The sequence below is a fragment of the Nyctereutes procyonoides genome, unplaced genomic scaffold (assembly GCF_905146905.1).
Source record: "Nyctereutes procyonoides isolate TBG_1078 unplaced genomic scaffold, NYPRO_anot_genome, whole genome shotgun sequence".
Classification (NCBI taxonomy): Eukaryota; Metazoa; Chordata; class Mammalia; order Carnivora; family Canidae; genus Nyctereutes; species Nyctereutes procyonoides.
This window is the reverse complement of record NW_026575048.1, coordinates 19,095,714-19,119,661: the sequence shown is the minus strand read 5'-3', so window position 1 is coordinate 19,119,661 and position 23,948 is coordinate 19,095,714. Positions and strand designations below refer to the sequence as shown.

At 51.2% G+C, this 23,948-nt stretch overlaps 1 protein-coding gene across 1 annotated transcript in view; it reads left to right on the top strand.

The window, feature by feature from the left end:
- Window positions 1–17,886: 17,886 nt before the first annotated feature.
- ADCY3 (adenylate cyclase 3) overlaps window positions 17,887–23,948 on the top strand; it is an 82,210-nt gene continuing 76,148 nt past the window's right edge. The window contains exons 1-2 of the mRNA XM_055327285.1: window positions 17,887–17,952; window positions 18,352–19,161. Of these exons, the coding sequence (XP_055183260.1) occupies window positions 18,487–19,161 (675 nt within the window). The 5' untranslated portion in view covers window positions 17,887–17,952; window positions 18,352–18,486. The remainder of the gene's footprint in view (window positions 17,953–18,351; window positions 19,162–23,948) is intronic.

Here is a 23,948-nt window from a genome sequence, read left to right as displayed (position 1 = left end):
TGCACCCTCTAGGCTATACCTTGGAAGCCACCTTGAACTTATCTACGTGGCCCTAGGAGTTACTGGCGTGCTAGCAAACTGGCTGGGGGCAGGGGGAGGGGGTGCGAGGAAATCCTGATTTGTAGCTTTTGCCCAATTGTTGTATAAATACCCCACTCATGGTAGATTTCAAGCTGGGAAGACACGTCAACAAGTTTTCATAACCATGATACCGCAAACTCCAACTTGGCACGGTTCACCCCAGGAAAGTGTGGGAGTGGGCAGGGGCATGTAGGCATCCTCCCACACCTAAACTCTCCCCACACCCTTCCTCCCGTCTTATCTCTTCGACTAGATGGTTAGCTCTTCCAGGCAGGATTACATCTCAAAGCCCTGGCTCCCAAAGCACTTCTCACAGTGACTGCAGGAGGCACTCAGTACTTATGTTGATGGATTACATTCCTTAACAATATTGCCACTAAAGACTCTTTTTAATTCAATTTTGTTTCTTTTTACTAAAGTATAATTGACATACTGTATCCTGTTAGTTTCAGGTGTACATCATAGTGATTGGATAATTTTAGACATTATGAAATGATCCCCCTGATAAGCCTAGTTACCATCTGCTGCTAAGGACGTTTAAAACCCCACTGTTCTGCTCTTAGAGGCATAAAGGTGGCTCACTGCTTGTGATTTTCCCTACAAACCAGATGAAATTAATCCAATGCCCCTTAGCTCCTCAACCCTGCACGGAGAGCATGCCTGTCATATTGCCAGGGATTTTTTTTTTTAAGATTTTATTGTTTAGAAAAAACAAAAACAAACAAAAAAAAGATTTTATTGTTTTTTTTTTAAATCTTTTTTTTTTAATTTATTTATTTATGACAGTCACAGAGAGAGAGAGAGAGGCAGAGAGAGAAGCAGGCTCCATGCACCAGGAGCCCGACGTGGGATTCGATCCCGGGTCTCCAGGATCGCTCCCTGAGCCAAAGGCAGGCACTAAACCGCTGCGCCACCCAGGGACCCAGGTTTTATTGTTTAAGTAATCTCTACACCCGACGTGGGGCTTACGCTCACAAACCCAAGATCAAGCGTCACTCCACCAACTGAGCCAGCCAGGCACCCCACCTAGGGAATTTTTAATACGGTGAAGTGTGGGGTTTCATGAAATGTATTTAGTGGGATGGATTTGGTTGAAATCAATTTATATCATGATTTAAATTACTGAGCAGGAAGACCTGACTTAACTCAATAGCAGCCTCCAATCAACATTGTAAGTGGGTGTTAAGTCTTTGATACACTTTTTAGCCCACAGTATATGACTCCTTGCAACAAAGACTGACTGAACACTTAATATGTGCAAAGAAGGTGCTTCTGGAACTGAGGAAATGTGTAGGACAATGATTCTCGAAGTGGAATCTGGGACCAGCATCCTGGGCCACCACTGTTCCTCAAGGGGCAGCTGCACCTCTACCCCCTCCTTTATCCCAAGACACTGACTGAGCCACAGATTGCTCAGAGCCTCACCTGCTGCCCCTGTGCAATCAAAAAGAGAACAAATTTGGGAAGTGGCTCTTCTTTTCCTCCCTCCTTATAAACCTCTTGCAAGCCTTCTGTTGCCCCATAATTATAGTCGGAATTCCTACTGTTTACTGAGCACTTGCTAGAAACCAAGTCCTTTCTCAGCAATTTAAAAGCATTTTATTTCAATCTCACAGTGACCTTTCAGGAGAAACATTCTTTTTTTAAATTTTTTTAAGTAGGCTCCACATCCCACATGGAACCCAATACCGGGCTCAAACTCATGACCGTGAGATCAAAGCCAAGATCAAGAGTCGGACACTTAACCAACAGAACCATCCAGGTGCCCCCCAGGATACACATTTTATCCCCAAACTATGGATAAGGAAATGTGCTCAGAAAGGTTAAGGAAGTGATCTAATACCATAGTCGTGTTGCCTTATGGTCCCCCAAAGATATGTCCCTTTAGAACCTGAGAACATGACTTTATTTGGAATAGAGTCTTTTCATATGTAATTAGGGTAAAGCAAGTCTCTTGGGATGAGATCTCAAGCCAATGCCACATCCTTACAAGAAAAGGAGGAAAAGACAGAGGAACACAGAGAGAAGAAGACCATGAGAAGAGAGAGGCATACACTGGAATTCCAAAGCAGCAAGCTAAGGAAGGCCAGTGGTCACTGGCAGCTACCAGAAGCTCAGAGAAGGGCAGAAATGGATTCTCCCTCAGCCTCCAGCGAGAACCAAACCCTACCAACACCTTGATTTTGGATTTCTGGCCTTTCAAACTGTGAGAAAATAAATTCCTGCTGTTTTAGGCTACCCAGTTTGTAAAACTCGCTATGGCAGCCCTAGAAAACTAACATAATCGCTGAGCTATTCTAAGAGTGGAACCTGTGTGCAGACTGGGGCCTGACTTCAGAGCCCATGCCTTTTGCCCCAACACCGCACTGCCTTGGCCTGGTTATAATCCGGCCTTCTTCTACCTTCTCACATCTCTTTACCCTCCTGTGTGCCTTCTTGCTGTTCTCTGAACACATTCAATACTCTTCATGGCTTCTGCACCTTTGTAACTCCTGCCCTCTGGACCTGACACACTGTTATGGACTCAATGTTTGTCCCCTACCTTCCTCCTGCCACCCCAGATTCAGATGTTGAGGCTCTAACCTCCAGCGTGATGGTGTTTGGAGGTGGGAGTATTTGGAGATAATTAGATGAAGTCATGAGGGTAGAGCCCCTACGATGGGATTAGGGTCCTTGTGAGCAGAGGAAGAGACACCAGAGAGTCTTCTGTCCAGCAGGTGAAGACACAGTAAGAAAACAGCCATCTGCAAGCCAGAAAGAGAGCTCTCACCAAGAACTGAATCTGCAGACACCTAGATCTTACACATCCATCCTCTAGAACTGGAGAAATGAATGTCTGTTGTCTGAGCCCCCCTGTCTGTGGTATTTTATTCCAGCAGGCTCAGCTGCCTAAGGCACACATCCTTTCCCTTCTCCTCTTTGCCTCACAAACTCTTACTGAATTTTTATATCCACCTCAAATGCCACTGCCTCTGATTTTTTTCTAGACTCACTTCAGCTACTCAGGCACATTTAGCAGATTTTCTCCTTATCAGGGCAAAGTCTCCTCAATGTATTACTTCTTGGCAGTCAAGAACTCTGTCTTTTCTGTCCTTGTGTTTTCAGTGCCTAATAAAAACATAGTAAGTATGTATTATTTGTAAATAAGTATTTGATGAATGAATGAATGAATGAATGACCTGTGTTGCTGCACTGTGGAATAGACTGTAGACCCTTCAACCACACAATTCTCAACAGATTGAATGCTGATTTAAAAGGGGGCCTGAAAAAAAATAAAATAACAGGGGGCCTGAGAGTAAGAAAATAAAAGCATAGGTGCTGTTAGCACCCAAATATGTTGCTCACCAACCAATAAAATCTTGGTGTAATTTTCTTGATGATATTTGTATAAGAGTTTCCCTAGTTTGTGGAAGTTCCTCATAAAAATGATCAGAGAGTGGGCTTTGCCAGGAATCAGGTCTGGCCTTTGAGGGAACCCACACTGTTGATGGCCTATCCAATTGTCATTCCTCCCTTCTTCCTTGCTAGTAGATTCCATAATGGACATTCCTGAGGGGAGCTTGGGAAAGATTTTGTACTCCTGAAAAGAAAGGCATAGGAGGAAACTGTTCCTCTTCTTCTGTGGTACAATGTCCTATCTGCATATGACCCTGGATTGTGGCCCCACTTTGCAACCATGAAGAGTGCTAGCTTATGATGGCAAAGCTGATATCCTAAGGGTGGCAGGGCAGAAGGTGGAAAGTCTCATGGACCTTAAAGAGGTTATTGAACCATTGAATAATGAACCTTAGATCTGTGCTGTCCAAAGACTGGATAGAGGTTCTGTTCAGAGATAAATTATAGGGTTGCCTGGGTGGCTCAGTTGGTTAAGTATCTGCCTTTGGCTCAGATCATGATCTTAGGGTCCTGGGATTGAGTCCCTCATTGGGCTCCCTGCTCAATAGGGAACCTACTCCTCCCTGTCCCTCTGCCCCTCCCCCTGTTTATGTACTCTCTCTGTCAAATAAATAAAATCTTTATAAAAACAAAACAAGACAAAAAAAGACGTGTTATAGAGGTAATATATTTCTCTACCATTTAAGCCTTTTTTAAAAATAATTTTTTAAATTTATTCATGAGAGTCACAGAGAGAGAGGCAGAGACATAGGCAGAGGGAGAAGCAGGCTACCTATCGGGAGCCTGATGCAGAACTCGATCCCAGGACTCGATGCTGGGACTCAATCCTGGGACTCTAGGATCATGCCCTGAGCCAAAGGCAGGCACTCAACCACTGAGTCACCCATACATCCCTTAAGCCATTTTGTATTGGATTTGGGATTACTTAAAATGGAAATCATCCCAACAACTGTCATACAACCCAACTGCCAAAAATATCTCTCTGGCTCCACCCTGGGAGAGAAGTCTGAGAACGCCACTGTTTTCAATTTATTGAAGAAAAGTTCTGCATGTTGAACGGCAAGGTTTACTCTTGAGAGGCATAAATCACCAAGCTTTTAACAGTTCAGAATGTATCCATTGATTCCTAAGCATCCCTTCCTCTGAGTATTTATTCAGTGTCTTCTCTGTGTAAGTCACTCTGCTATGCTCTGGGATGAAAATATAATGAACAGTAAGTATCATCAGCTTATAGTTTGTAAATCCTCCTTCATGTCATTCTCTCCAAAGTTATTTAAATGTGCAGCTGGCCCTTGAACAGCACAGGGGTTAGGAGCACCAACATCCATGCACTTGAAAATCTGAGTATAACTTCTGACTCTCCCCAAAATTAGCTACTAACAGCCTATCTTTGACCCAAAGCCTTAATGATAACATAAAGATTTGATTAACACGTATTTTGTGTTATATGTATTGATACTGTATTTTTTAAAGACTTTATTTATTCATGAGAGACAGACAGAGGAGAGAAAGGGGAGAGAGAGAGGTGAGAGACAGAGAGGAGAGAGAGAGAGGCAGAGACACAAGGCAGAGGGAAAGGCAGGCTCCATGCAGGGAGCCCAATGTGGGACTGGATCAGGGGACTCCAGGATCACGCCCTGAGCCAAAGGCAGAAGCTCAATGGCTGAGCCATCCTGGCGTCCTGATACTATATTCTTAGGAGAAAGTAAGCCAGAGAAAAGAAAATGTTTTCAAGAAAATCATAAGGAAGAGAAGTATATTCATGGTACTATACTTTACCAAAAAGAAAAAAAAATCATGTATAAGTGGACCCATACAGTTCAAAACCGTGTTGTTCAAGGGTCAACTGTAAATTATTTTTGTTTAAATGCATGTTTGAACTCAGACTTCATTAAAACAAACAAATACACAAAAAACTAATTCCCACTTATAGCTACATGAATACAAAGTTATGAACAAGATGAAAAATCTCCAGTCCATCCAGATTAGTGTCTGATTGTGACTTGCAGAGCAGCTTTTATGAAGGGAAGCCTCAGCGCCTGGGGTGGCTCAGTCTGTTAAGTGTCTGACTCTTGATCTCAGCTCAGGTCTTGATCTCAGGGTGGTGAGTTCAAGCCCCACGTTGGGCTCCATGCTGGCTGTGGAGCCTACTTTAAAAAAAAAAAAATGGAGAAACAAGGAAATGCAGACCCTGAAAAATCTGTCTCTACCCTGTGAAAGCGACAGAATGGAGGATGCAGGCCTAAGCTGAGCAGGCCAGGGAGACGAGAGACGAGCTCTCGACCCAACAATGAGAGCAAGTCCCTGACATCACGGGAAGGAGAGAGCGGCAGGCTGCAAGCCAGCAGAAAGAGTGAGTCAATGCTAGCAGTTCCTAAAAATAGCAGAGCAGGGGCTAGAAGCTTTCCCATTTGAAGAGACTTAAAGCTGACAGGTAGTGTGGGCTCTGAAAGGAAGGACTAGAGTCATCTTGACCCGAAAGCCTTACCCTGGAGGTTCTGGGCCCCCACTCAGCTGTGTGGACAGCGGTCACCTGCCTCTCCCTTGTCAGGGCTGGTTGCATATAGAGCCAGAGGTGTCCTGGAGGGGGAGGAAGAGTGAGAGACCCAACTGCTGAAACCCACTCTGAACCTATTTCACTGAGATGAGTTTTAATCAAGTGAAAAAGTTTTAAATTAAAATAAAAACTCTGGGATCCCTGGGTGGCGCAGCGGTTTGGCGCCTGCCTTTGGCCCAGGGCGTGATCCTGGAGACCCGGGATCGAATCCCACGTCGGGCTCCCGGTGCATGGAGCCTGCTTCTCCTTCTGCCTGTGTCTCTGCCTCTCTCTCTCTCTCTCTCTGTGACTATCATAAATAAATAAAAATTAAAAAAAAATAAAATAAAAACCCTAATTAGAAAAAAAAAAAAGGACTAAGCTCTCGACCTGGTTTTGAGAAAGCTTAACACGCCTTGCACCAAAGGTACCGCTTTCAGAAAGGTGTCTGGCCCCCCCACGTGGCACAGCAAGATTGGAAAAAAGAATGACAGAGTGGGTAGCTCATTTCTTTCCGCCAGCACTTGTGCGGTAAACAGCATCCTTTTTAAGAACACAAGAGGGAATACAAAGCCAGCATGAATTATTTAACAGCTATAAAAATTACTATCTGTAAAAACACAGGAATATGCTTACCCCCAAACCTGAGCATGTCTGATTTGGGTGTAAGTCAGCATGACAGCTCATGCGCGAGGCCTGAGCATCTTGTGGAAGGAATCCTAGAGAGCATTACTTAATTTGGACCACAGTCTTCTGGTACTTTTTATTTTGTGCCTTCTTGCCAGTTTTCCCTTGATAGTCTCTCCCTTTTCCAAACCATCTTTTATTCCAAATCAATCCTCGGAGAGAATGTAGCCAGTCAGGACCTGTTGCTTGTCCAGATGAATCCTCGGCAACTGTAAAGCGTGAAGCCCAAACACAGACGCTTTAGCTCGGCATTCAAGGCCTTCCCTGATCTGGCCCCTTTCTACCTTTCTTGCCTCCCCGCGACTTCCCTTTCGACACCCTTCTACTCTCCACCTGTGTTGGGCATTCCCGTGTCCTGGCTGGATGTCCCCACCTCCGCTCATGCTGCTCCCTCTCTGTGGGCTGTCCCACCCTCATCCTGGGCAGATACACTTTCCTTGCTTCCTCCCAGATTTACCTTACTGCGTGGAGCCTTTTTTGGTTTTCTCTTTTGACGCAAATGTTATGAATGCTGCTTAGTAAACTTCCACAAGAAGCTTGACCTGGCAGAAAGAAGGGAAGGTGGCAGCTAGAGGGAACAAAGGGGCTAGCAGGGTTGGGGTTCATGGTTTAAGATGGGAGCAGCCTCATCTGTTGAGGAGAGAAGGGGAGGGATCGGGTTGGGTGTAGGGGATGGTCTCTGGGGCAAAGGGAGGAGTCAGCCCCAGACAGGAGGCAGGGACCTCTCTCTACAATTTCCATTGTACTGTGTGGATCCTATATGCTCTGATATAAGGGTGGCAGGGGTGGAGGTGGGGGTGCTTGGAAGGCCACTGTGCCTAGAAAGTACCATCTTCCCTTACCTACTTAGTGAAATCTGAAATGCCATTGTTCTGACATTCCTTTGACCCACATCTTTGACCATCAAAGGTGCATGTGTGTGTGTGTGTGTGTGTGTGTGTGTGTGTGTGTGTAGATCATTGTTAGTGGAGTACCTCTCCCTCTCCTGCTTCTATAGATCCTCTGGAGAGCTCATCTGGCTTCACTAACTTTCCTCTGGTGAAATGGGGAACAGGAACTGTGCGGGACCCATCTGCTTGGTCCTCTCACTCTGTTCCCATTTGCTGCTTGGGTGAGAGATGGGGTGCATTTTGTCCTCTCACTTCCGTATCCCTGGGGAAGGCTGTGCCCCTCCAAGGGGACCTTTGGCCACCTCCCACAACACCTGGGACTGAGTAACAGGGTTCAAGTCCAGAATGAAGCATCATCACAGATTGTGGCCACATGTCTGAGCTCCAAGCTCTGGCTCAACATCCATCCCTGGGGATTTGTGCATCCCATCTGCCTGCTTCCTGGGTCTGCTTCCTAGGTGGCTCAGATGGAGGAGCAGGTGGAGGCGGAGCTGATGATCTCCTCAAGACCTCAGCAGTAACATGCAAGTCACTCCTGCTTCAGGTGGATCACTCTCCAGGCTCTGGTCCTGAGGGGGAGAAGTGAAGAAGAGAAGCTGAGAGGCCCAGACACTGGGCGAGGGGAGGGGTTGGTGCCCTAGAAGACCGAGGGAGACAGACAAACCTTGGCCCTGCAGACCTGGGCCTCACTGCACTCCGACTTGATAAATATAATCCCTAAAGCCTGTACTCAGTGTTTCTTATTTTAAGATATGAAAATGGGTCAGCGGTATGTAAATCAAGCTGACCTGAGTCCTTCCTGGGCCCGAATGCAAAGACTCCCCTTGGGTGTTGTTGCCCTGTTGTGGGCCTGCTGTCTGGTTTTCACCCTTCCAACTGGGCTGCCTTCTTGCCCCCCAGGTTGGAGGGGATAACTCTGGATTTGAACATACATGCCTTAAGGCAGAGGCCCAGCCAGTCTCCTGCTTTGCTTTCTGAACCCCACACCCTGTGGTCCAGCACTAACTTGACCCCTGCCCAAGCAGGGGGCAGGTTATTGAGTCTGTCATTCCTTCCGCAATGACTGATAGGCGGGGTGGGTCAGATTGCTCAGCACCTGGATGAGCAAGGCCCTAGGGTGAGGTACATTGGTACAAACTTGGCCATGCCCTTTATCTGCTATGGAACCTTAGGCAAGTTCTGAACCTAGGCTCAGTTTTCTCATCTGTGAAATGGACACAATAATGATATTTTCATCACAGAACTGTTGTGAAGATACATGAGATAAGGAGCTTGGGGCCCAACCAAGAAACATGCTGGATGCTAAAGACTTTAGAATTGAATCAGAAAACAGTAAGAAAACTATAGAGGGGGACGCCTGGGTGGCTCAGCGGTTGAGTGTCTGTCTTCAGCTCGGGTTATGATCCTGGGGTCCTGGGATCAAGTCCTGCATTGGGCTCCCTGTGAGGAGTCTGCTTCTCCCTCTATGTCTCTGCCTCTCTCTGTGTTTCCCATGAATAAATATATAAAATCTTTAAAAAGAAAAGAAAGGAATAGAGATATTTGAGCAAGTGCAACAATCTAAACTGCTTCTGGGAGACAATTCCAGTGGCAGCATGTAGGGGGTTTGGAGAGACTTGGAATGAATCCTGTGAACCTCAGGCATTCATTCTGCTGCAGGATCACCTCTTGTTCCCAACCAGCCTTCCTGGAACAATGAATCTGTTCTGTTAATGCAGATTAGGTAACTTGGAGCAGAGTGGCGGACCTCTTAGGCAAATGAGTTCCTTCCACAGCTTTCTCTTGCATTAAAAGATTTCAAGGGCCTCTTTCCTCTCAGAAAAAAGCACCTTTTCACAGACTTTCAAGATGGTTTACAATCTCCAGGCTTAACATGCTAGTGCCATTTAACGCAGCAGCAAGATTAGAAACATCCAGGGAAGATTCGTTTAGGAGAAATGAACTAACATGGGTCCTTGCTCTAATCAGCACTGCCCGGCCATCCTGTCAGGAGCTTATTGGGGCAGGTAGAATGATGGCCCCCAAACTGTCATTATCCCAATCTCTAGAAATATTACTTTTCATGGCAAAAGGATTTTGCAAATATGATGAAGGATCTTAATCATATTTGCAAATATGATGCAGAGATGATCCAGGTGGGTCTAGCCTCATCCCATGGGTCCCTAAAATTGGAAAACCCTTCCAGGCCCTGGTCAGAGGGAGATGTGGCCATGGAAGAATGGCCAGAGAGGTGTCACCTTGCTGGGTTTGAAGGTGTAAGAAGGAGACCGTGAGCCAAAGAATGTGGGTGGTCTCTAGATGCTGGAAAAAGTAAGGAAATAGATTTTCCCCCAGTCTCCAGAAGAGAATGTAGCCCAGCCAAAACCATGACTTCCGCCCAACGAGACCCATTTTGGACTTCTGACCTCTGGAACTGGAAATAAGAAATTTGTACCATTTAGACACTACATTTATAGTAATATGTCATGGGAGCTACAGAAAAGGAGTACATTTACTATGGGCTGACTTGATGCTAAGCACATGAGGACCAATAGCTTAAAAAACCAAAATAAGGGGCTCCTAGGTGGCTCAGTCAGTTATTAAATTAACTTAATTTCAGTTAAGCTGAAATTTTGATTTCAGCTCAGGTTGTGATCTCAGGTTTGTGGGATCAAGTTGTGTGTCAGGCTCCTCACTCAGTGGGGCGTCTGCTGGAGATTCTCTCTCTCTCTCTCTGCCCCTCCCCTTGCTCTCTCTCAAATTTTTTAAAAAAGCAAAACAGCATCTTTTTTCCAACAGAACTCACATTCTATGGGGAAGAAACAAGACTTATGAACAAACAATTATACACTGTTGTTTCAGGCAGAATGTGCCATAAAGAAATATGAAGCAGGGTGAAAGGATGGATGAGAACACACTGCCCACCTTTGAGGAATTAGGCCTGAGTGGAAGACAGGTGAGCCCATTGTCCTCACAGTGGTTCCCCAGGGGCTGCCCCTGCTGGGGATCAGAGAACACCTCACAGACCAGGTGACAAGGGAAGGGGGTCTTTGGGGATGAGTAGTAGTGTATCCAGGGGAGAACAGGGGGAAGAGAGATCTGGGCAGAGGGATGGCATGTGCAAAGTGATGAGGGCATGAAGAGTGTGCTCAGAACTGTGAGGAGCTCAGGATGTGACTAGGCTCAGGAGGAGTAGCAGGGCAGTCAGGGTAATGGCATGGACCTTGGGCGTCTCCAGCATTCCTGCAGATATGGAGAGAATGAGCCCTCCATGAGATCTGGAGGCATGATCCAGTGATAACACCCAGTGTCTGTGTTCTCGCAGTCCTGTCTCGTACCTCGAAACAGATACAAATTCGTGTGTTCCACTCACCAGTCAATCCCTGGTGGATTCGCGATAAAAATAGTGATTAAAATTACTTGCCAGTTAAGTCACTCAACTTCCCTCCAAGGGAAAAAAAAAAATCACTTCAAGTAGAATTGAAGTCTGGGAATAACTATGAGGTGGATTTTCCCAGCTCCTGGCACATCTCTGGGTAATTGAAGAAGCTCTGTGATCAGAAAAGAGGAGCCAACTGATCTGTTAGTTTAATTCAATGAGGTTTACTGATAACCTACCAGGGGCTGGCACTCCAGGTATGAAGGTAAACCAAGGCCTTGATCCTAGGCTCAAAGTCCAGTGAATGGGATGACAGGTAAAATTAGAACAAATGTTTAATACTAGCAAATATTAAATACAGGTATAGAAAATGTGCTGTTGGATCCTATCTTTGGGTTCTGTGGCTCTCATAACAAATTACTACATGCCGGGTGGTTTATTTTTTTATTTATTATTTTTAAAAGATTTTATTTATTTATTCATGAGAGACACAGAGAGAGAGGGAGAGGCAGAGACACAGGCAGAGGGAGAAGCAGGCTCCATGCAGGGAGCCTGATGTGGGATTCGATCCAGGGTCTCCAGGATCAGGCCCTGGGCCAAAGGCAGGTGCTCAGCCGCTGAGCCACCTGGGCTACCCTGCCGGGTGGTTTAAATGTATTCCATTGCCATTCCAGAGTCCAGAAGTCTGGAATCAAGGTGGTCAGTAGGCCTGCACTTCCTCTGGAGACTCAAGGAGAGAACGCCTTCTTGCCCCTTTGGCTTTGGGTGGCTCCAGGTGCTCCCTGGCTTGGGGCCCCATGCCCCACCCTCTGCCTCCATCTTCACATGATCTCCTCTCTGCCTGTCTCTCCAAAGGACACTTAGCATTGGGACTAGAGCCATCCAAGCCATTCAGGATGGTCTCATCTCAAAATCCATAACTCAATTACATCTGCAAAGACTCTTTTTCCAAACAAGGTCACATTCACAGGTTCCAGGGCTTTGGACATGACCTAAGTAAAAAAAAAAAAAAAAAAAAAAAAAAATCACTGATGGTCGTTTGGTGCAACTTGAAAGAGAAGGTGATATCTGAGCCATGAATTGACTGAAGGGTGAGAGGGGCAGGATCAAGGGTGATTCCTGAGCTGGGGGTGAGACAGGTGGGAGGAGCAGCGATGGGGATGGTAGATTGTTTTCATCTGTAGTGAGGGCTCTGTGCCAGCCCTCTCTCAGCCCTTCCAGCGTGACCTTCCACCCAGGGGTCTCAGCCTTGCCCTTCTGGGCATTGTGACCTTCCACCTGTGAGAGTGACTGTGAAGTTAGAGACCCCTCTCCTCCCTCCCGGCATGGGCCTTCTCTCACCATCTCTTGTTGTTCTAAAATCTTTGTCTGCTCCTTCTTATCCCCAGCAGGCTGGGGAGAGGCTTGTTAGCACGTATTTCTATGGTGCCTCTTCCCAGAGGGGCCCTGGTTTGAGTGCTTTTGGAAATGTGACATTTCCACAGAGGCCTTGGGATTACTCAGCATTCACACATTGCTTCACACTCCATGGGCATGTGTCCTGCCTTCCCCAAATTTAACCTGTCTAGGCTTCGACTTCCTCATCTGGGCTGGAGCAGAATGATGGATGGACGCCTTGAGTCTCTTTCCTCTGACATACAGGGAGTCACGATTCTACAGGCCACTTCTGGCTGTTAACTAAGCACCTGGTCTCTGAAATCGAGGACAATCTTGGTTAAGGAAGCAGCAACTGACTGGAGGAAGCTTCTTGAGGATTACTGCTTGAGCCAGATTCCTGTGTGGCCTAGAGCACATTTGGCATCCAGCCCTCTCTCTGAGGCCCCTAGCCTTTGGGCCACTGAGCCCCAGTTTTCTCACCCATGTAATGGGGATGTTAGTACTTACCTCATAGACCTATAGGAGAGAGCGCAAACCACACAGCATGGGTGCTGAGGATACTGTCCTCACCCCAAGTTGGGAGGCCCAGGAAAACAGACATATGGTTAGGGTTTACTTGATGTCAGTTCAGTGGCAAGTTAGGGAATAGCTGGTCTGTTTTTTTTTTTTTTTTTTTTAAGATTTTATTTATTCATGAAAGACAGAGAGAGACGCAGAGATATAAGCAAAGGGAAAAGCAGGCTCCCGGCGGGGAGCCCAATGTGGGACTCGATCCCAGGACCCCGGGATCACCACATGAGCCAAAGGCTCAACCACTGAGCCATGCAGGTGCCCTTAGCTGGTCTGTTTCAAATGTTGGGCTGGAGGGATCAGGAGACCTGGCCCTGCTCCCAAGGAGATGCTGACACCCAGGAATAGGCCAGTGCTGTGCCCTCTCTACTAGCTCCCCTCTGCCCACTGGGGAGGGCTTGAAAGATCCCGAGGGCAGTGAGCAGACCACACGAGTGGACAGAACAAGTGGTGCATGGGGACCGGAAGGGAAGGCTGGAGCCACACCTGCAGGGCACAGGTTCACACTGTGTACGTGCTCATTCACTCTCATGCCGATCATGACCACTGATCCCACACACACCACATTTGCTCATGCACATGCACAGTGATCATGCTCACTGATGGTTACACTCATATGCTCACACTCATCATACCTACTCACACTGCACACACGCTTGCCCACACGCACACTGGTCTCACACACTACACACCAATTGGACATACATTCATGTACACACTGATCACACAATACACAAAACACATACTCCTATATACAACACACACAAATACACGCACACATACTCACACGTTCTTTATCCTTACACACTCATACAAACAGAGCGGCACAACCAGTGTCCCAGAAGCAGAGGCACCAAGAGACACAGAGAGGGCCAGGGATGACAGCAAGAACAGAGAGAGACAGAGAAGCGATGGACAGGCTGATGGTGCCAGAGAGGAAAACTGCAGTGGAATCAGAGGCTCCCGACGCAGGCAGAGAGGGCTCCAGGGAGGTGGCCGCCCAGCCCAGCACAGGTCAGGCTTGAACAGGAGCAGTTGGAGCACTGTGGGGACCCGGCCATGAGGTGGCCCGGAGCTCCCCATGACTGCTTCTGTGGAGGTGTGCCAATCACTCGGCTTCCCGTTAATTCTCGGCTTCCTCCTAGTGACCCCACCTGGGGCTAGTGCTGTGTCACGACACCCCCAGGACCCAAGTTTAGGGTGAGCGAATAACCATCTGAGATGCCAGGCAGCGTCAGCAGCACGGCCAGGGCACAGGCTGAGGTCTCGGACCTCGAAAGGCCAGCTTCCTCCTGCACCAGAGGAGGTCCCTCCTCTGGGTGATGGGATGCAAACCTCCAAGCTGGCAGGTGTGCATGTGGGGTCTAGGCCCCATCTGGGACACTGGCCAGTCACAGGCCCATCCTCCTAGCCCACGACTCTACTCTGCAGGCAGCTGAGGCATCTTGCCCCTCTGTGCTGTCTCGTTTCCGCCCCGGAGTCCAGCACCCGGCCCCCCTGAAGCTTGCACACACCGGCAAGTACTCAGGAGGGAACACACCCCAGGTAACCCTTCACCATGGGGTAGGGAAGCAGGTGGAATGACACTCCCTTCTTCCAGCCCTCTGGTGGGAAGTTCCGAGGTGCTCATTGCGAGAACGAATTGAACCCTACTGCCCACAGTGACCCCTCATCACACACCCTTGTATTTACCGGCTTTCCTGCCTTCTTGCCCTGGGAATCACTTGTCCAATTAAACCCGCTGCTTGCAGGCCCTGGTCGCAGGCTCTGCCTTTAGCTAAGGCCCCAAACAGGGATCTCCTGGGGCCCAGCACCAGGGGAGCTAATGATCTTCTCTCCTCCCACTTCTCTTTCCCCTGGACACCAGGGCTCTGCTCTGATCTATTGTTTGCTAGATTCAGGAGCCATCACATTTCCCCAGGGCGCCAAACCACTCTTGTTTATGCAACAACTATTAATGCTCAGCAATCTCCTCCGAAGCCATACAAACAAAAGGTATCTTCAGCAAGGAGGGATCCTATTCCTGATCCTGGGTTAAGGTGGGGCTCAGGACACCAACCAAGCTTTTACCCAAGCCCGAGATTTTGTCTCCACTTTAGGACACATGTCCTTGGCAAGTCACCCACACAACCATTCATAGTCTTGGGTTGTGTGGGTGCGTGCATGTGTGTGTACGCGTGTGTTTTAAGATAGATTTACTGTATCTTTTGATTACGAAAGCAAATGCTTGCCGGTTGTCCAGATGATAGCAATACAAAATGTATAGCTTGGAAACTGAAGGCACCTCCTACCCTTTTCTTGAGTGGGGTTATTTTTAATTTCCTTGGACCAGGACATTTTCAGCATCAACGAATGAGGTCTATCGGCTCCCTCAGGGGTAGGAGGTGCACTTATAAAATGTTATTTCTTCTTAGGGAAATCATTCATTCAATGACTGTTTGGCTTCAGGTGCTGGAGAAGCTGCCAAGAGCAAGGTAGACAAGGAAGCCTTGCAGGCCTAACTGCCTGTCTCCCAATAGTTGTGTTTTCCCTGATCTCTGTAGGCAGGACCTTGCACAGCTTTCTTGCTTTGGAATAGTCACTCAGTTGCCTCTGGCTCTTGGGGAGGCCTGTGGAGCTTCCTATACCCACAGGGAAGGGTTGCACCCAATACCCAGAATGCAGAGCAGGGTACACTCCCACTGCTGAGCCTTTGTCAGGAGGCTCCAGGCTGCTAAGGGCACCCCCTTTCAGGACCAGTTCTGAAAGACCCAGTTTCAGGTCACCTCTGATTGCCACCTGTGCACAACAGAAAGTCTGTCTTGTCAGTGGATCCGGTGCTCTCACAGAGCCAGTAGGCATCCTGAGGGCAGGGGCTGGGTGGCTCCTTTGGTCTTCCCTGATGCCCGGGCCCAACAAAGAGAGGAGAATTGTGGAAGATCAGAGAGGGCAGCAGTGTAGGCCAGCAATTAGAGCAGGAGATCAGGTTTTTGTTTTGTTTTGTTTGTTTTTACCAGGGGCAGCCGGGTGGAATCCTCTCCCTTCATTAGGTGGGTGCGGAGCAGAGGCTAGGGAATAGGGGCAAAAGCCCAGGAAGGAATCCATATAGCCCAGGAGCCAGGCACCTTCTTGCCAACTAGGAAGCCACGAAGGAGAAATCCAAGCATTGTCACATGTCCCAGGAAAGGGGGAGGGTGCAATGTGGGCGTCCTTTGTGCCAAAGCAGACCCAAACAGTATTTTTAAGTGCAATTTAGTTAACATGTACTGTATTATTAGTTTCAGGGGGTAGAATTTAGTGATTCATCAGTTGCATCTAACACCCAATGCTCATTCCATCAAGTGCCCTCCTTAATGCCAAACACCCAGTCACCCTGTCCTGCCCAGGCCCAAGCAGTATTTATCAGCTCTTCTCCTTTTATTAGCATAAAAATCACACCTCCTTTAACAGCACGTAACAACTCAAAATAAAAAATGTTAGGACTCCAAACAAATGAAAACAATGGGAAAAGTTGTTTTATTCGAATTATGCTCCCCCTAAGTCTGATGTTTAGCCCCCAACCTTGGTAATCAAAGCCCTGACAAGTTTGCGCTGAGGTTGGCAGAGTTTCAGAATTTGAATGAGGGATGGACAGAAACAGCTGTGATAGGATAAATCCCCTGATGAATCTATTCCTGAGGGAGGTGAGTTGATTGGGGTTCTAGAAAGGGCATTCATGGGTGACTCTCAGGAGCAGGAGGAGTTGTCTCTATCCAGGGCCTGGATGGCTGAGTTTCTCTCCTCTGACCCATTTCTTCTACACTCCCTTAGGGAGCCCATTTCCTAATACTGCGGGATGTCCTCAGCAACCCCCCCCCCCAACTACACACACATGATTTGTTCCCCTCTCCCTTTATCTAAATTCTTAAAGCCTGATTGATCTTAGCAAGGTGTTCTGTCAAAGCCAAGGAAAGTAACTTATACTAAGGTGTAAGAGACTAATAGGCTTAACCAGCCACAGGAGCATTTGCGTCTTTGAGGCGTGTTTGTAAATTCAAACCCATCTCAAACAGGTGGAATGTACACGGGAGCGCTTTTTGAAGCCAGGTCGCTGGCAATTCCACGTGCCAGGTGCCTCCGGGCCCCTCCCACCTCCTCCCTTCCCGAGCGGAGCCCAGCTGCGGGCCCTTCTGCGGACGCTCGCGCTGCCAGGGTGGGCGGGGACACTTAGGCCCCGGCGCGCCCCGCGGGGCCGGCGTCCCCAAACCTCAGCCCCGGCCTCTCCTCTCCGGCCCAAGACGAAGCCGCGGCGGCCCGGGCGGCGGCGGGGGTGCAGCGAGCGCGCCCCACCTGCGGGAGGGCACGTCCGGGCTCTCCCCCTCGGAGCCCCGGCCTGCTGCGGGCGGCGTCGCCTCGCCCACCCGTCCTGCCCGCCGCCGGGGCTTGAGCGCGGGGCCACCGGGGCCCCTCCGCGCCCGCGCCCTCTCCTTCTCCTCGCCCCCGCCCGCGGGGCTGCAGCCCGGCACCCCCCCCCCAGCTCCGGGCCGCGCTCCCCGAGAGGGCGGCGACTGCGGGGAGGGAGGGGCGCTGCCCGCCTCCCGGGGCCTGGAGCGCGCGTGGCCCCGGAGCCGCCGGCGCCGCGCGGGGATCACAGCGCAGCGCGCCGCGCCCGGACTCGGCTGACTCGGCTCGGCTGGCTCGGCGGCCCGGAGGATGCTGGCGGGCTGCCCCGGCCTCGGCCCGCGCTCCCGCCGGGGAGGGCCCGGGCTGCGCCCCTAGCCGCCGCCGCCGCCGCCGCCGCGACCGCCCAGCGCGGGGGCGAGAGGGAGGGGTCCGGCCGCGCCGCCAGCCGCAGCCGCAGGCGCCCCCAGATCTTCCCGCCCCCGCCGCCTCCGTCCTCCAGCGGCCCCGCGCGCCCGCGGATGCTGGGGGGCGGCCCCGCGCCTCTCCCGGCCGGATCCCGGGCCTGACGGCGGGGGGACCCGGGGACCCGGGGACCGGCGCCGAGCCCTCCTGCCCCCGCCCGCCCCCCGCGGGACCCGGCCCCGCAGCCCGCGCGGGGACCGGCAGGACCACGCGGCTCCCGAGTTCCCGCACAGGTAAGCGGCGCGGCAGGCCAGCTCCCCGGAGGGCAGGTGGTGCCCCGAGGTGGAGGGCCGGGGCCGCGGGGGGGGGGGGGAGTAAACAGGAGGAAGGTTCAGGAATCCGGGATGGTGCGGGTGGCTCTCGGGCACGTTTCAGCTCCAGCTTCTAAGGCTTGGGCCTGCGGTGCCTTAGGTGAGGAAGTCAGGACGGGGGCAGCCCCGGAGGAGCGCGAGGGGTGGAGGGGTGGTCGGACCCTGGGGAAGCCAGGACGGGAGGGAGAGCGGCGGGGACAGCGGGGACAGGCCCCAGGGCCTGGAGCCTCGCGGCGACGACTCTTGCGCGGGGGGCGGGGGCGGGGGTCCTGCGAAGGCGCGGGCACCGAGGCCCGGGGCTCCACCTCGCCGTCCTCCTAGGGTCCAGATGACCCGCGCCGCCTGTGCCCTGGACACGCGCCGTGCGCCGCTGCTGCAGGGGGCTGAGCCCCGCTAGGGGCCCGTTCCAGAGCCTTCCCTCCGCCTGGGCTCCCGTCGAAGCCGCCGGCAGCCAGGATGCCGAGGAACCAGGGCTTCTCCGAGCCGGAGTACTCGGCCGAGTACTCCGCCGAGTACTCCGTGAGCCTGCCCTCCGACCCTGACCGCGGGGTGGGCCGGACCCACGAAATCTCGGTCCGGACCTCCGGCTCCTGCCTCTGCCTGCCGCGGTTCATGCGGCTGACCTTCGTGCCCGAGTCCTTGGAGAACTTGTACCAGACCTACTTCAAGCGGCAGCGCCACGAGACCCTGCTGGTGCTGGTGGTGGTCGCGGCCCTCTTCGACTGCTACGTGGTGCTCATGTGCGCGGTGGTCTTCTCCAGCGACAAGCTGGCTCCGCTCCTCGTGGCCGCGGTGGGCCTGCTGTTGGACATCCTCCTCTTCGTGCTCTGCAAAAAGGGGCTGCTCCCCGACCGGGTCACCCGGAAAGTGGTGCCCTACCTGCTGTGGCTGCTGATCACTGCCCAGATTTTCTCCTACCTGGGCCTGAACTTCGCCGGAGCCCATGCGGCCAGCGACACGGTGGGCTGGCAGGCCTTCTTTGTCTTCTCCTTCTTCATCACGCTGCCGCTCAGCCTCAGCCCCATCGTCATCATCTCGGTGGTCTCCTGTGTGGTGCACACGCTCGTCTTGGGGGTCACCGTGGCCCAGCAGCAGCAGGACGGGCTGCAGGGCATGCGTTTGCTGAGGGAGGTGAGTCCTGCCCTGGGTCCCACCAGGGGCCTCCCCTCCTGCCAGCTCTGATCCCTGGGGGTACCGGTTTCAGAGGGGGGATGGCACTGCTTGTTTGCCTTTGAGCCAGCATGTGTTGCGAGTGTCTCGGGGGCTCTCGGCTGCTTGTGCAGGAAGACACAGTCTCTCCCGCAACCCCCTGGCTTTGCACTAGAGCTTTCTGTGGTGGGCGGGAGGGAGTGCAGGATGTCAGGTCATTGGGCCTCAGGGCCACTCTGTCACCTGTGTCCTGCCAGCCCAAGTGGGCGGCAGGAAGGCCCACTACGGCTGGTTCCAGGGCACATTGTCCCAGCCATTCCCTGTCCTTGACCTCCTTCAGGAAGACCTCTTGTGGGGAAAGGAGTTTCCTTAGCTTCTGATCTCCAGCCTGTTGTTGGTTAGCTTCAGCAGTTGCCCAGCTTGTGTGGACACAGTGCCCCTCTGTCAAGTGGGGACTGTCTGCCTGCCTGCATAAGCAGTCGTTACCAAGATCAGAGGGAATGTGGGTGAAGACACATTGGAGACACGAAGGTGTGATGGTCCCAGATCCTGCTTCTGCTGTTGGGAGCTCAGAATGTGTGGAGGACTTAGATGATGGGAGACGTGGCATTGGGACATAACCAGGGACAATTGTGCTGGCCATGGCAGTGGAGGGTCTGCTAGTTCTTTGAGGACGTGTGTTGCTGGAAGGGCTGGAGTCTGGGCCTCCACTTAACAGCGTTGTGCTCCTGCCGGGAGCCAAGAGCCTGGCTAGGTGCTGAGGGGCTGTAGAGACTGGGAGACGGGATTCTCAGCATCTGCGTTTACCCGGTAACCCATCTGGAGGAGTCTGGGGGGGCTTAATCAGTAAATTCCACAGTGTTGTGACCTCCCTGCTACCTCCGCTATGCGTGAGCCCCGAGAGGGAAAGTGACCTGCCCAGGCTACATAGGTGGGTACAGTAGTCACATGCCTGGAGTGTCTGCTTCTCAATTCCGATGTCCACGCCCTTCCTACTGTCATGATGCTGGCTGCATCTTGGCCAAAGCCACTGTCCTTGTCTTTTGGGCTTGAGGGCTGAGTCTCTAGGAGCCCAGCAGCGCCCTAGGGAGTTGATGTGAGAACCCAGTGAGGCTTGTCCCATTGCCTCCCACTTGGTTAGAGGAAAACACAGATTTTCTGTTTTGACTTGTTCCTGGTTCTTGGGCCAAAATTCTTCTGTTCCTTCATTCTGGCTCATGTACTGTCCTCTCTCAGGAAGCCCTGTGCTGCTGTTCTCCAGGAGCCTAGCCCTGGGCTGGTGCACATGGACCATATGTGTCCACCAACAGTTTCTTTTTTTCCCTCCCAATGCCCTGCTCACGTAAAGTGACAATCTGCCACTACTGGCTTGGCTTCTGGGTTGGTGAATTTTAGCCTGTGCTTCTCCTAGCCAAGGGCCCCGCTGGAAGCTATTGGGGGAAGCAAGATGGGAGTCCTTCTGCTTGGAATCTGTTGAAAGCACAGCTTGGGGCAGATAGGTGGACATGGCAATATTTGGGGTCTGGGATCTAATTCTGAACCATTCCTTTCTACTGAACGGTCACTGCTGACGTTTCCTCTCTGCTGGGGCCCCTGGACCACACGAGTTTCCCGTATGCCTGATTGTCCATGAAGGGAGCAGAACAAAAATTCTCTTTGGAGCCCCTGATGCTAAACCCATGATTGAGGCTGTCCTTTGGGCACCACTAAGAGACAAAATCTCCAAGATTAGGAAACAGGAAAATCAAGAAGTAAATAGAAGATAACTGTATTAGCATCCCAGGAGAGCATGGTCTTAACGTGGAAGCAGGGCCCTCCCTGGATGTGGCTTTGGGAATGGAGGGGATGGAAGAGGTGGCTCCCAGGGTCCGTTTGGGAGCCTGGGATAAAATGCAGGAGGCCCCAGTTTCCAGTGGGCAATGTTCCAGAAGTTTGAGTCACTTGTTTGGAACTAGTGTGACTTTTTAAAAGGTTCCTGGGTTCCCAGGCCCACTCGCCCAAGTTGTCCTTAAGTGAGAGTTCCATGCATTCAGTATTTCTGGATGTGGTGGAAACTAAGCCCAGATGGCTGAGTGTTGCTGTGAGCACACCGGCTGCATCTCTTCTCCGGCTGTGGAACGAAGCAACACTCACCTGCCACTGCTCCTCTGGGTGCGTGTTACTTCCTGGGATGGAGGCACCATCGAGGTTAGGATGGGCCAGGGACGTGAGGATGAGGTAGCTGGATCCCCAGCCAGGGTGACACCAGGAACATACCCCAGCACCTCCTTGCTTTTCTTCCTCTTGCCTACAGCCTCCCCTTTTCTTTCTCTTTGCCCATCACCTCTTGCATCCAGCCAGGGATTCCCTCCTGGGCCTATGAGAGGTGAACTGGGTTAGAAGCAGACACCAGGGGATCCCTGGGTGGCTCAGTGGTTTAGTGCCTGTGTTCAGCCCAGGGTGTGATCCTGGAGTCCTCTGATCGAATCCCATATCAGGCTCCCTGCATGGAGCCTGCTTCTCCCTCTGCCTGTATCTCTGCCTGCCTCTCTCTCTCTCTCTCTCTCTCTCTCTCTCCCCTCTCTCTCTCCCCCCCCTCTCTCCCCCCCTCTCTCTGTCTGTCATGAATAAATAAATCTTTTAAAAAAAAAAAAAGGCAGACACCGGATTTTGGAAGTTTGGGGATGTTTCTATTGCTGCTGCCACTAGCAGTACCAGGAAGCCTTTCCAGTGTCCATGTCTTCCTCCTCTGCGCCCTCCATTCTCTCGAACCCAAACTCAGGTCTAGTGGGGAGTGGCAGTAGATAGGGACAGATGGGGAGGCACAGCCTGACAGGTCAATGGCAAGCCATCCACTCCACTCTGCCCCTGGTTCTTCTCATGGGAGGCAGGCAGGTTGGAGTTCCAACGGGAAGAGGAAGTGGGGTCTGGCAGTCAGATGGGGTGTGGGATTGGGGCGTTGCTGGGCCTTCTTAGTGAATGAGTGCATATTACTGAGCAATAGGTATGGGCCTTACAGAATCTAGGAATAACAAGAATCAGACGATTGTTCTGGAGTGTAGGGAGCTGGAGCTGTGGGGAGCAAGCTGCAGCTGGCAGTTTCCCATGTCCCTCCCCTTGCCTGGGTCCTGGCACCTGGCACCGCTAGGCCTCTTAGGACACAACTTGCCTTATACTGCCCCAAACTGCCCTTAGGGTGATGTGATGGAGCGGGAGGGGGTCAAGGTCAGGACTGGGCAGCAGCCGATGGGTGAGGGTGGATGGGGGGCAGAAAACACAGCTAGGGTGATGGGGAGCATTCCTGAGGCCAGTGGCCATTCCCAAGACCATTGGTGCACCCACACCTATTAGCATCTGATGCGGTTGTTAAAATCTGTGACGGCAACATTTGAAAAATACCCTATAGCTTTATTTCATAGAAGAAAAACTATTTGGAAGCAAAATTTTCTCTTGAAATTAATCACTTGTTAAGACCTTACAAATTAGAACACAATAGAGCTTCAGATGAAAAAATTCCCACTACACGTACAAATTACATGGACCATTCACCCCGTGAAGGAACATTTGCCTCCAAGGTGCTGGAGGCAGCTACAGTAGGAGCATTGTGTGAGGGGCTGACGCTTCCAGACTCCTTCGGGGGCAGGCTGGGGTTTAGGGTTCTATAGACATCATCTCGTTTGAGCCCGGATTGTAACTGGCTCCATTTTACAGATGAGTAAACCGAGGCTCAGGGAGGTTGAAGCTTGGAGGGGCTGGGTAACTGGGGAGGGTCACTGGTGAATGAGAAGGTGGGGGGTGAGGGAGGGGCAGGACCCATTCCAAGGCTTCCCTGAAAGCCTCTCTTTCTCTATAATGTGGACTTTTGGGTCTCTTTCTTGCTTCTCTGGCTGCCCCTAAATATCTTTGCTAAGTGGCGTTGAACAAAGATGCCAAGAGGTGGAGGGGGGCCCTCAAATATCGAAGGAGGCATGCCTCTCCCATCCCCCTGGAATTGGCCAAAAGGAAGAAGCCCATGATGGAATCTTCCTGGTGGGAATGTGGCAGGAGTATGGGAGAGATGAAATGTGATGAGTTGGAACAGGAGCTGGGTGGAATTGGGCAGGAAGACTGCAGGCTGGGGGGCTCTGAGCCAACCAGAGGCATTGAGGTAAGAGAGGGGTGTGGGAAATGCCGGCGAGGGGTGCTGCAAAGCCAACCCTGGATTGGCTCTCTCCTGCCATCCTGGGACAGAAGCAGTCATCCCACCCCGACCCCTCCCCTCCTTTCACATGCAGAGTGTGCAGGTGGTCATGTTTTAGGAATCAGAATAATAAGGAAAGGTGTAGAAGGGGTGGGGAGGCCCCATCAAACCCAACTGTGGAAGGACAGTTAATTATCAAACATGTAAATGCCTTTGCAGCAAGTCAACCCCTCAATCCCGTCCTAGGCCACTTTTCTCTGTGGCCTTTTCTGATCCTTCTCTATGTGAAAATGGCTTTTCCAGTATGTCCCGGTCCTGTATGTGCAACTGGCCCTGCCTTTCACCACATTGCCACACTGATGTTTTGCCTCATGAGTATCCAATCCCTCGTGTTTGTATTTATTTATTTATTTATTTATTTATTTATTTATTTATTTTTGTGTTTGTTTTAAATCAGCACTTTGTCATTAGTGGGCTTTTCTGGAGAGGAAACCAGAGCACAGGGCTGGGCTGCTAGTGGGTAACTGGGTAGTAGCAGAGACAATAAGACACCTGTGTTCACGCTGGGATCTCCGCTTGCCCCCTGCCAGGCCTGCCTGTGAGCAGGTAC